Below are 13,632 nucleotides of genomic sequence, written 5' to 3'. Positions count from 1 at the left end.
ATCCAAATTACATTAAACCTGTTAAAATAAAATCTTTGAATGTATTTGTCCCATCTCTAACAGACAGACTCTCAAAATAATTAAAGTTGTATAAAATATATTTTTAGAAAAAGAATACAATAGTAATTTATTTCTTTTTAGTGGTACTGAGATCAAAATTAGGTTTCTAAAATCGCCCTTGTATACAGCCATACCACAGATTTTCAGGCATAAGTGAGTGAAATTGATAGATTAAGAAATTTCCTGACAGCACATGAATGCAACGCTGCGCTACGTAGTTTACGTTTTTGACGAATCCACGCAGGAGCCGTGGCGCCTCCCACAGTCTGCGAGGGGCAGAGCCGCTAGAGTAGAGAGAGCACACACACCGCGGAGCTCGGTCCATCTCTTCCCGCAGCTAGCTAACCCCGCAAGCAAAAGGCCACTGCGGGAAAGATGGCGACGGAAAAAACCAAACATGAAGGAAGAGTTAAAATAGGACATTACATTCTCGGAGACACGCTCGGAGTGGGGACATTTGGAAAGGTTAAAGGTACGTCTGGCTGCCGTTGACGTCGGTGCATCCTGTCAGCTGAAAGATGGTGTGGCAATGGACGCGTTTAGTAGCTCCGATGCTAATTTAGCCTCCTGTGAAAGCTAAACTTGTCGCCAAAAAAAAAACCCAGGAAGGTATCACACTTGTTGTTTTAGCTTAGTTAGCTGAACTTTATATGCCCTGCTATTATGACAGATTTTTTAAGGATACGGCTGCAGTTGCTAAAATAAAGACAGACGTACAATGTAGTTTGTACACATTTAGTTTCATTTTTTTAAGCGACATTTATCTGAGCTAACTTAGCGTCGGCTGCGTTGTGAAGCTAGCCGGAGAGCCACAAGTCGCTTGACAAGACAGACACCGGGAAGTAAACCCTCTTAGATGATGTTACGTCTTAATATTATTCATTTGAAGCATTTATCGTTGCTATATATCATTTTTTTGCTTTTCTAAATAATACATGATACTTCTCTAGCTGTGCACTTCAGTCTCAACTCTTTCTTTCATTTCGAGTTGATTTTTTTTTTTTTTTTTTTTACCATCCTATTGAGAGACATAAAAGCCTGTAAATGTGTGTGAGGGGAGGTGGTCAACAAGGCTAAAAACCAAGCCGAACCGACGCCCAATGCTGTCAGTTCAGGGGGGCGGTACGAGCAGCAAAGTATGTCAGCATACAGCCAGGCATGTATCCACACTTACTGTCCAAATACCCCTATTGTATTCCAGAAAACGCCTATTTCCATTCACTCCCATGCTTTTTGCAGCACATATTATCAACTAAATGTGATCATTTAAAATATGTTAACATCTTCATATAGGGCAGGCTGCTTTTTTGTACTGTTTTTCCATCCTTTTTTAGAGCTTTTATCCTCCATCATGATTAAGTCTGAATGTATATTTATATATATATGTACTCCAAATGAAGAGAACCAGCCCAGGCTCTCTAAAAACAGCCAGAACAACCACCAGCTTTGTTTACAGTCAGTTAATTCCCAGTGAGTCATCTCTGTAGTCTGCACTCAGTGTGTGTGTGTGTATGTGTTGCTGAAAAGAAACAGGACCACACCACACTGTTTTTTTGTTTTTTTTAAACACTGGGATTATGGTTTTGATTACTGAAGACTTGGTTAATAGTTCACTACCTGCACAACTGGTAATTCAATCAATCAGGAGCTGTTTTATCTCAGTCCCATCACATACAAAGCGTCTCTTCCGCATAATCAGCTGTTATTATTTATTCTCTCGTTTGTGATAGATTTGTCCTGATATGTCTCGGCTTATGTGCGCATACTTCTCTCCTGGCTGCCACTGTTGCGTATCCCTATTGTCAAAGTTAAATCCTCTGTGCCACATCTTTGGTTTGAGATAAAGCTCAAGCCTTCCTTGTTGGGGGAAACTGCTCCCAAAGTCCTTGTTTAAAACCACATCCTTATTAATGAATAGTTGTGGGTCTTGAGTATATTTGGGTATAAGCCACATTGATATTCCTGTGCTCTTCAGATGCACTTGTAGCTATTACAAACACTTTGTGGCTTTCACACAGTTTTTTGTTACAGTTAAAGCTGTTATAATCAATACTTTTATATTATCAACGGGTCATATGATTATGTATATGTGAGACGGAAGACTTTGCAGTTCCTTTCATCTCTATGGAAAGTTTTAGGCCTTTCAGGCACGTAACTTTGTGGTTTCGATTCATTTTCAGAGTTATTATCAGTTTTGTTTCCAGATGCTGTAAGCACATATTTCCAGCTCTAAAAGCTACCTGTCCAGCATCAAATGAGCAACAGTAACATTTAGCGACAAGCTGGAGAACCCACTAGATCTCTGGAGAGTGAAAATTGGGCTTGTATTCATTAGGTCGATATGAAAATGACTCTGAATGTATGCTGATGTTGCCGTGAATCTGCTGTGTCAATAAGCAGCTAAACATGTCCACCATATCAACATCCTATGGTAATAATATGTAAATGTTTTGTTCCATGGCCAAAATAATCTGTTAATGTTAATAATGTTTTAACTACTGTTTTTGCTTCCATAATGACAATTATTCTGTACTATGTTTCATCTTTTTATGTACTCTGAGCTCTAATGGATATTATTCGTGTTTGCTCTTCTGTTAATCCTCCAGTGGGCCAACATGAGCTGACCAAACACCAAGTTGCGGTGAAGATCTTGAACAGGCAGAAGATCCGCAGTTTGGACGTGGTGGGAAAGATCCGCAGGGAGATCCAGAACCTCAAGCTTTTCAGGCACCCTCACATAATTAAACTGTAAGTCCTAGATTACACCCTACTCGCTGCTCCATAATCCCCCCGCCGCCACATTAAAGCCACCCACTGAGCTATTTCTGGGCTTTAATGGTGTGTTTTAGAGTACATCCATCTAGGACGATATCTGTCTGACCCACTCTCCCTTCTCCCTTCAATCCTTCGCTCATTCGGCGTTGTTGCCTGTTTATGTTTGTCCTCTCTGTTTGACGTTACATTTCGACGGCACAAAAAGTGCTTTATCATGCCCCTGTGATTGCTCATGCCTTGCCATGTGACCTCTCCTTAAGTGATAGTAACTACTGCTAGACCTTTTTTTTAAAAATATTGTCAGAAAATTACGGTGGTACTTCCTCCTAAATGTCCACAGACTGCGGCGAAAGAGCCCAAGACTGCAGTTTAAGCGGTCATTAAACTTACCAGGAGGTGTGGCTAATTGCCCAAAATACCAGCTCCATGTCAAGCATGCACAAGAATGTAAACTCGCTTGTTTGCGTGTGTGTGTGTGTGAGTGTGAGAGAGATAGAGAGAAAGAGAGATCTAATCTTTCGTCAGGGTTCACAAACACTGGGGCAGAGCGCAAAACACCGCCTGTTGCAGAATAACTATTAGTGAAGCCAAACCGAGTAAACAAGCAATATAACACAATACTGTTTCATCTGATTTACTGGATGTTTGTTACACATGAAATGAGGAATTGTAAAGGATGCACTAAAGATGGTGGACTGAGGATAAGGCAAAATGTTTTCCTTGCAACATAATATATGCAGTATCCTTAACACAGTGTCACATTATCATTTTGCTGCTGTTTTAAAGTGTAATATGAACAACCTGTGGATTGAAGAGGGGGCAGAGTTTACAGTGTGGTCTGTCTGTGCTGCTGGCAGGAATTTCACTTGATCCAGTTGCTTTATTCTGCTACTTGATGTGCAGTGTGACAGTCACAGTATCACAGTGCAGCTACAGTGTCGGTGTAGGGAGAATAGATGTAAGTGTGATGAATGCCTGTGTGGATTCTGGTGTAGGGTTTGGTACCTGGAATTAGATATAGTTACTCTAAGATACCCTTTTTTCACTTAACTCATTCTTTAATGACACAAATGTAATTTCATTCCAAACTTCTTCAGTTCAGCATTGTTATTTAGTTGGAACATTTAGTTGTTGTGTATGGTGAAATAAAAAATAGTAAGTGAAGAATAAACAAGGTAAAATAAGTTGTTTAGGTGACCTGTTGGAGATGTTCTGTTAGCCAAAAATGCACTGAGAGTCTCGTCTGCTGCCCTTTATCAAAAATCGTCATCACTGTGGCTGTTTAGGCTTGTACTTTTCCTGCAGTGTTTTTAACTGATTAGCTGAACAAATAGCTTCAAATATCTTGTGTAAACTTGTTTTTATTATATAGCACCTCTAACAAACCTCTACCGACTGAGCGATTAAAAACATTTCATTTCCTGTACTTGGTAGTACCGATGTAATTCGGTCAGTATCAGATTCGGTACCCAATCCTATTCTGGGATGTTAGAATTTCCCACAAAGCCTTGGAAAGGATAGAAGGTAACCAATAACAAGGCACTCAGTCAATTTAAACTAATGGCATTTTAGTATTTGCTATGTTTATAAAAACTTCTGAGATGATGCAGGAGCCTCTTGACAGACCAGCAGACACAGCCGAAGGAGTCAGGAAGCTAGTTTTGGAGTTTTGACTTTGCTAGCTTGTGAAGAAGTGTGTACACAACTCATTAAAAATGGGTCTTAAGCTTTCTGTAGCAAAGAGAAAGATGCAGTAAAGCTGTTAATCAACCTGGCTGCCACATTTCTTTATTCTTTTATTTCTATGAAGTTTTAACATTTTGTGATTTGAAAAAAAAGTCATAGAAACAATACAAATCATATTTAAGCATCCTTTCAAACATTTTCAGTGTCTTACAGTTGCATTATCAAAGAATATTAATACATTGTTTGGGTTGCTCATCCAGCTTCTGACATTTATTATTTTAAAATCCACCAAGGCGTTTTTGTGTTTGTCTTTGCTGCTTTAGTAGTGAATTAGTTTAAACTGTTTTGATGAGACAAAGTTTACTCTTTTCAGCCTGACACAGTGACACACGTTTATTTGAATGTGTCAGTGTAGATAAGATGACTTTGCCTTCACGACGTCCCTCCTGGCCTGTGATGAAAGCAGGTTGGACACTGCTCATCTTCATCAAACAGGCTTTGCTCTGAGGGACGGAATATTTTAAATGTTAACATTTTAACAAAATGTATTGCTACCCAAAGACTGTAAAAGGCGAGATGTAGGGAGAGTGTGCATAAGATAGAAGTAGAAAGAAAAATATTTCCTCTGGCCTCTTCTGATGTTTTGGGTGCCAAACCCAGGAGATGCCAGACACACATTCCTATTTTCTTCCAGGCACAAATGATGAAAAAATTAATGTTTGAGCAGTGTACTGTCAGCTAACTGCAGATGACCTACATGAATTTTTTTTTTAAATGTTGTTTTTAATGTTCATGTCTGCAGGTATCAGGTTATTAGCACCCCTACAGATATCTTCATGGTGATGGAGTATGTGTCAGGAGGAGAGCTCTTCGACTACATCTGCAAAAATGGAAAGGTAATACACTATGATACTGGAAAATATCTTACAGTCTGGTCTAATGACGTCCCACATTTTCTCTCACTTAAATGTAATAGATGTGTACATTTTATAATCAGTTACGATGCAGAACACAGGACTGCATTATATGCTTGGTATTATTGCCAGCCTGCTGCAGATATTCTTTGATCTGTGTGAATCAAAAAACAACTGGGAAAAAATATCAACACACAACATGGAGCACTGCTTAGTCAGCTGTGATGTGCTAACTGAGTCATAAGTGAAGATCACACCTCATGTATAATTTGTGCTTTGACAGTTGGATGAAAAGGAGAGCCGTCGGCTGTTCCAGCAGATTATTTCAGCAGTAGATTACTGCCACAGACACATGGTGGTACACCGAGACCTCAAACCAGAAAATGTGCTGCTGGATGCGCACATGAATGCCAAGATTGCAGACTTTGGTAAGTACGCCTCAATCTTAAACCTAGGAGTCTTAACAGGAGACATTATTTTCATATGAAAAAGATGCAACGGTCACATTGACTACTAGTTGTGGTCTGGGGTATTTTTTATAAGTGGGTCCTTGTTTCGTTTGTATCAAGCACACAAGAAGGAACAAGCTTGAGGGCAACATGATACACATTTGAACAGTTTCATGTTATATGTTATTCAACAGAGCTACATAAAGTGTAGCAACATCCCAGAAAAGGCAAGGAAGATGGGGACTAATGGATTCAAGGATATTTATTGTCATTCCAGCCATGTAGATACATGATAGAGAATGAAATATAGTGCTACGGGCCTGCTGATCATAAAATAAAAACGACTGACTCTGTAAATATTTATATAAAATATAGAAATAATGACTGGGAATCATGGCTTTAAACAATCAAATATATTCAAAATATTTACAATAGTAACATTGCGACTTATTTATTAAGCCTCAAGGAAAACACAATGTAAACATTTCTCCACAGGACACCCTTAAGCCGATGTCTTGCACATACACAGAACTGAAAATTTAACCTCAGACTTGTACCTTAGACTTCTTGGATTAAGTGCAACATGTTTCAGTCTCTTATCTTAAGCTGGTCAACTTACTACTTTACTACTACTACTACTTTATTTCTTTATTAAATCTGTTTATTCTCATGTGTATGATGTTAAATAACAATGTAAAATTCTGTGCAGGTTTATCAAACATGATGTCTGATGGGGAGTTCCTACGTACAAGCTGTGGTTCTCCTAACTATGCTGCTCCTGAGGTTATCTCAGGAAGGTAAGGTTTTATTTTTATTTTTGTCAGACAGACATAGAACTTAAAGCATTCTCCAGTTACGATGCTCCAGGATCTTGCAGTATAAAGAAAACTTAGTATAACATAGCTTTAATGGTATTATGGGCTTGTTTCTGTTCACTTATTGTGCCTGTACCCACTTAACAACGATCCTCAGGTTATATGCTGGTCCAGAGGTGGATATCTGGAGCAGCGGGGTCATTCTCTATGCCTTGTTGTGCGGGACACTTCCTTTCGACGACGACCATGTGCCAACACTCTTTAAGAAGATCTGTGATGGGATCTTTTTCACCCCGCAGTATCTGAACCCTTCAGTAATAAGCCTCCTTAAACACATGCTGCAGGTGGACCCCATGAAAAGAGCCACCATCAAAGAGATCAGGTGAGCTGAGCAAGATCAACTACAAAGTCAAACTGTTGCAGCTTGTCTTTTTGAAGTGAAAATAAATAATTAAAACAACTTTTTCAAATTGTTGCACTCATGGTGTGTGGTTTGTTTTACTACAGAGAGGATGATTGGTTCAAACAGGACCTACCCAAGTACTTGTTCCCTGAGGACCCCTCCTACAGCAACAACATGATTGACGACGAGGCCCTGAAGGAGGTCTGTGAGAAGTTTGAGTGCACGGAGGAGGAGGTCCTGTCCTGCATATACAGTCGCAACCACCAGGATCCATTGGCTGTTGCCTACCATCTCATTATCGACAATCGTCGCATCATGAATGAAGCCAAGGACTTCTACCTGGCGTCCAGCCCTCCCGACTCTTTCCTAGACGACCAGCACCTAACCTCGTCAGCCGTGGGCATTTTGAAGCCCCACCCCGAGCGTGTACCCTTCCTCGTGGCGGAGACTCCTCCCAGGGCTCGCCACACACTGGACGAACTAAACCCCCAGAAGGTTAAGCACCAGGGTGTTAGAAGGGCCAAGTGGCACCTGGGTATCCGCAGCCAGAGCAGGCCCAACGACATCATGTCAGAAGTGTGCCGTGCCATGAAACAGCTGGATTATGAGTGGAAGGTAAGGAAGCAAGTACATGAGAGAGAGAGAGAGGGATATATATAGGAGAAAAAAGGCAGTAGATGGTTGTAGATGTAGTCAGAGTGCAATATTTAAAGTGCAAATATTTAAATAGTAATTAACGTTAGGATCCTGTTATTCACTTGAGTTTCAAAGTTATATAACAATTTCTGATATGAGAGTACTTCATCAGAGGTGGTTTGATACAAAGTTTCTTCACCTTTCATTATATTTTCCAGGTTGTGAATCCATATTATTTACGTGTGAGAAGGAAGAACCCGATTACTGGAATGCAAACCAAAATGAGCCTTCAACTCTACCAGGTGGACAGTAGGACCTACCTCCTTGACTTTCGTAGCATAGATGGTAAGTTTGAACCACACAGTTCTGTGTTAGTTACATATTAACACAACCCAATAATAGTATGTAAATGATGAGGTTATATGTTGCACAGTATTTATATTGTGCTTCTGTGCTGCCATAAATGTTTTCTGTGTATTTCTATTCTAACACTATTTGCCAGAGAATAAACCATAGCTGCGTAGTTCTCTAATGTTTTATCAGCTAAACTGGTCACATACCTCTTTCACATAGTTTAGGAAGTTTATAACCTATTACCCCTCAACAGGAGTCCATTCTGTCCCTACAGTGCGCTGCGTCAGTGTAGACTTGATAAATTATTGACTTGGAGTAGAGGGCATGGGCTTTTACACAGTCTGTGTAGGTACACAGCGGTGCGTCAAAGGAAAAGATGAGATAAGGGTGTTGTTGTGGGTCATTAATGCGGCGCAGGCATGCTGTGTAAAGGCTCCGAGGCTTAATTTTGACCTCAGGCTACTTGAAAATCAGTCTGCTTGTTTTAAGTTCCAGTCGTAACAGGACGCTATAAGGAATGGTAAAGCAGGATTGCTCAAAAACCAAGTGTTAAAGTTATGGAAATGAATCTGGAATTAAATGATTTTTTTTGTTTTTTATGCTAACATGTCTTTTGTGTTATTCAGATGATATGTTGGAGACAAAATCTGGAACTGCTACCCCTCTCCGCTCTGGATCTGTGGGCAACTACCGCACCACAATTAAGAACGATGTAGATGGTGCAGAAGCTCCAGCTACGTCTAGCGCTGTGCACCCCCCGAAGGCCGCAGAAGGCTCATTAGCTTCATCGTTGACCTCATCCATCGACTCAACGGGAGGGGCGGACATTACGGCCGTCCCTCGCCCGGGAAGCCACACCATCGAGTTCTTTGAGATGTGCGCAAACCTTATTAAACTTCTTGCACGATAGCTTGCAAAACAATCGCTAGCCTTTTTCTCCTCTCTGAGTGTCTTTATAGCAATAAGCATGCAACCGATTCATGGCTCAATTCATCCCGGCTGAGGATGAAGCGATTGTTCCATGGCACTGATGCAGGTTGGCGTTCCCTAAGCTGAAGGGATGTATACTGAGCTGGCAGGAGATGTAAGGGGTTATTGAGAAAGATGAATGACAAGCTACTTTAATAGCAAGGACAGAACAACATTTAGGAGAGGGTTTTACAATTTCCTGATCAATTTAATAGCAAATGTCCACATCCCACCTATACATATATATGCGCAAGTGATTACACTGAATTTTCTGTACTGTAGCCAGTGAGCACTGCTTTCCAGTACAGAGAACAAGATCAAGTTTTTGCCTGCAGAGAAAGGAGGCCACAAGTTGAGTGTTTTGGTGTTTGTGTGGCAGTCGTATAGGATGCAGGAAGCACTTTTGCACAAGTTTCTTTTATTTCCTGCTGCTCTTGTTTTTCTCTCAGTGGGGATCAGAAAAACGGTGCAGATGTATCGGGATGCTGCACTGGCTCTAACCAGGGCTGTCATGCCCATGCCGCTCATTGGACTTTGAAGAAGTGCAATGACCCCTGTATTTCTGTCTTGTCAGGGACAAAAAGAATGCTTCATCAGATTTATGTTTGGTTTTCTTTCTTTTTTTTTTGTGAATTTGAGTTGTCAGAGACTAAATTTTCATGGTTTTGTCCTTGTTGTAAAAATCTGGTTGAATCTGTCTGTCCCCTACATTTTTATATAAAGACGTGAATATATTTATCAGTGCGTTAAGTGGACAGAGTGTTGGATCTATTGGAAATAGAAATGTGTTTTTTTTGTTTTTTTTCTTGCATTAAGATCTATTGCTGGATGGTATATATTTTCCTTTTTTACTGTCTCGTTTTTAAATCAATATCACAGTTTTGTTTCCTTCAATCACAGTTATTCTGATACTTGATTGTCTTTCCAGATTAATATAGTCATGGAAAATACCTCTTACCATTTAAGAGGTATTTGCCATGACGGTCAAAATCCAGAAATATATCATTTTCAGTGTCACATATTAAAATGACAACTTGATTTTGACTTTATTTTTCATTGTATTTTCTCTATTTCTTGTTTTATTAGCAGATTAATGATTAGGATTTGAGTATGATTACTGAGTGAAATGCCTTTTGCCTACATTCAATTCGTAAATGCCAATTCATTACAAGTGTGTATAGACCTCAGGTCTCAATTTGAAAATTAGTAATAGCGATTACATGCAGTGCATGGACAATGTATTGGCAGGAGAATACATCTAAAACATTGCCATTTTTGGGTATGTTTGTTTGACTGCCCATACATTCCCTTGAAGGTTGACCTTGGAAACAAAAGGTTTACATACTGTATGTTTAAACCTGAAACAGACTCGTGAGCTCGAAACTATAACGTCCTGCGTGGGTAAATTACAATTCTGATAAAAGGAAGAACAGAAAAAACTCCATCATACACAGCATTTAAGATCATGAATGTGTGGCTGATTTTATATTTGATTAAAAATAGCCAGACAGAACCTTATACTTGCAAGCTCACTAAGTGTTAAGTCTTTATTCGTAAGTATGATGCGTCTTCCTCCATTTCTGTTCCAGAGTCTTAACGTTTTACAGTAAGTGATGTCTGTTGTTTGGCTGCCTTATCATTATCAGTACTGTTAAATCAGTTTTTATGTCATTAAAAGTCTGAAATCAGTCCTGGTCAGAATTATTGGCACATTTTGCAATTTTAAGGATTCAAGTCCACAAATTATTGTCAGTGTTGTTAATTCACAATTAATGTTTGTTTAAAAAGAAATCACATTATTTTAAGTGTTGGCATTTCAAAATTATCAAAAGCGGAACTTTTAAAATAAACATCTGATTGTATTCTTGCCAAACTATTGTAGACCTCAGTAACTGCTACCATCTTTCACTAATGGTAATAGGAAAAAAACAACTGAGCCAGGATTGAAATACCTTTTGGATGTCTTCACAGTGATATCAAACACTCGTTAGTGTTAGTTTTTTTTTACATTCATTAGGAGGTGTCAGCAGTTGCTGAAGTCTGGGTTTGGAGAGTTAAACTCTCTACAGCTTTAAACATCTAAATATCTTGTTTGTATAAATGATTTTACATTTCACATGACAACATCTTAAAGAGTGACAATAATTGTGATGGTCTTGTTTCTCTCGCTGTCCTGACAGGCAGGTTTGGACTGAACTCTTTAGTTGATATTTGACCTTTTAATGTCTCAGTTTTAAACTAGAGTTTATTACATATAGTGATCATAGTTAATGAATACACTATGGTCTTTAAAGATATTGTAAAACTAAACATTTTTAGTTTTGAAGGGAAGTTGCAAGCTCTTATAACAAAACTTTTCATGGGTTACATGATGGGTTTTGTGGGAAAGATGAATGTGTGAAAACATGACCTTTTGACAGCTTATGGAGTAGTGTCCTAGTGGACTGTTAGCAGTTAAATTCTGTCAGTCTGTTTGAACTGCTTCAAATAAATATTGTTCTATTTTTGTTTGGTGTGTAAAGGGACCCTACCAGATTGATCAGTGTAAATCTGAATGGACAGTGTTGAAAATCATTTGTATACACAACTGCCTAATAAACTGCTAAATTGCACAAAACTCTGCTGAAGCCTCTCTGTATGTTTCTAGTTTGTTTTTGACAGCTTTGGGGAAAAATATAGGTTTGTTATGACATATATGACCAGTTGGGCAAAAAACTACGCTAAGGAAACGGAAAGTTACATATTACTTTGCTTTTATCCATTTGTTTACTAAATAAATCAAATGTTCAACTGCAAGAAGACATGTTTGTACACTTTATATCATAAGCCTGTCTGTTATTCTGACAGGTCACTAGAGTATAGGATAGAGTTTATTTATTAAATGTTCGCTATCATACATTTACATTGGAATTATAATAAAGTCTTGTGATAGGAACATTTAGGACAAAGATAATAGAATAAATAATAGTGATAAGATAATAAATATATACAGATAAAGTGACTTAGTAAGGTGTTGGGTCACCACTTGCTGTCAGAACAGCGTCAGTGCACCTTGGCATTGATTCTACAAATCTCTGAACTCTACTGGAGGGATAAATACCATTTCAAAACATATTCCCTCATTTGGTGTTTTGATGACTAACAGCCCAAAATCTCCCATGGGTGTTCAGCTGGGTTGAGATCTGGTGACTGCCAAGGCCACAGCACATGAGTCACATTATTTTCATACTCATACTTTCATACTCAAACCATTCAGTGACCCCTTGTGCCCTATGGAGCATTGAGATAATGAAATATCAGGATTGAAATGTTTCATCATAGGATAAAGGTGATTACTTACAACAACAGTGTATTGATTTGCTGTGACCCTTCCTTCTAAAGCAGGGGTCAGCAGTTAGGTTCAGTGACGGGCCAGTTTTTTAGGATTTTTCATTGGAGGGCTGTTAATTGATGCAGTGAAGACGCAGATTTATATGTTTATTTCTTCTAATCAATTTAAGAATTAAACAGATTTACACTTTACACTATTACAGATTTTATCTAATGTGAAAAGGGCATCAACACAGCATTTCTCTTACACTGCCAAAAGTTTCAATTCACATATTAAACTTTAATTTCTAGAAGGTTTATTGGACTTAAGATAGCATGACAGGTTTTAATGCCTCTGTTGGTGTTGGGGGCAGGATTTGATGCAACAAGTATACATAACAATAATTGGGATTCACAGGAGCCTTGTCTTTATTTTGTTATATTGTAGATTTGTGAAAAATGAAGGTTAAAAGTTTGGTGTGAACTATGAAAGTCAGAATTTTCATCAAAGGGCCAAATATTTTTGCTGCAGGGCCAAATTTGGCCCACAAGCCACTATTTGCCTACCTCTGCTCTAAGGGGCCAAGTGGACCAAAACTATGCCTGTAAAATGTAATCGGTTGTAGTTACTGAAAAAAATTGAATTAAATTACAGTTACTCATGAATTACAAATTAGTTGTTATTGTTACATCTGAAGTCAAACAAGATTTTGCTCAGGAAGAGGGGTTTTTCCTCATTTTTTAATATTACTGAATACATATATTACTGTTTTTAATTCTGTGGAATCAATATATTTTTATATTTTGTTAATAAATCATGACATGGGTCACAGTACCAATTAAGCCCATGTCAGACTTTTTTAGTTTTTTCATAAAATATCTTGTAAGTATGATTTTTTTAATATAGGTACTTGTTTTTAGAATAACTTGTGAATTCTGCATAATATAGGTAGATGACCTGTATAAGCCCTGTTGGGTTTCTTGTTGCTACCTTGCACCTGTATTTTGTTGTTATTTCTTTATCTTTTGCTTTTTGTCTTATCATTGAACAAAATAAAATTAAAAAAAATTAAAAAATCAAAGGTGATGATATACAAAAAATATATTTATTTCCAAAAAACAAAACCAAATAAATTTTTTTATAGAGAAATGGAGTTTTTTTAAACAATAAACATGTTTTCTCAGCTCTAAAAGTAGGGTTACTGTCCCTTTAAGACATAATGTAAATATTTCTACTGCTTCCGGGTTACTAAGGGTCACCA

At 38.3% G+C, this 13,632-nt stretch overlaps 1 protein-coding gene across 1 annotated transcript; it reads left to right on the top strand.

Annotated features, from left to right (window-relative positions):
- Window positions 1-361: 361 nt before the first annotated feature.
- prkaa1 (protein kinase, AMP-activated, alpha 1 catalytic subunit) lies at window positions 362-11,678 on the top strand. The gene is made up of 9 exons (XM_053339951.1): window positions 362-532; window positions 2,667-2,808; window positions 5,324-5,417; window positions 5,719-5,863; window positions 6,594-6,681; window positions 6,857-7,081; window positions 7,207-7,717; window positions 7,957-8,083; window positions 8,719-11,678. Exons 1-9 carry the CDS (start codon window positions 436-438, stop codon window positions 9,000-9,002), a joined length of 1,713 nt encoding a protein of 570 aa, XP_053195926.1. The 5' UTR covers window positions 362-435; the 3' UTR covers window positions 9,003-11,678.
- Window positions 11,679-13,632: the final 1,954 nt, after the last annotated feature.

This window comes from Scomber japonicus, chromosome 19 (genome assembly GCF_027409825.1).
Source record: "Scomber japonicus isolate fScoJap1 chromosome 19, fScoJap1.pri, whole genome shotgun sequence".
Taxonomy (NCBI): domain Eukaryota; kingdom Metazoa; phylum Chordata; class Actinopteri; order Scombriformes; family Scombridae; genus Scomber; species Scomber japonicus.
Note: the sequence above shows the minus strand (reverse complement) of the source record. Positions and strands in the feature narration are given on the sequence as shown.

Excerpts from the sequence above, each read along its gene's own strand:
- prkaa1 (XM_053339951.1), top strand. The coding sequence starts at position 436 with ATGGCGACGGAAAAAACCAAACATGAAGGAAGAGTTAAAATAGGACAT. Across the intron at positions 6,682-6,856 it reads CCTGAGGTTATCTCAGGAAG|GTTATATGCTGGTCCAGAGG; the intron begins GTAAGGTTTTAT and ends AACGATCCTCAG. Across the intron at positions 8,084-8,718 it reads TGACTTTCGTAGCATAGATG|ATGATATGTTGGAGACAAAA; the intron begins GTAAGTTTGAAC and ends TGTGTTATTCAG.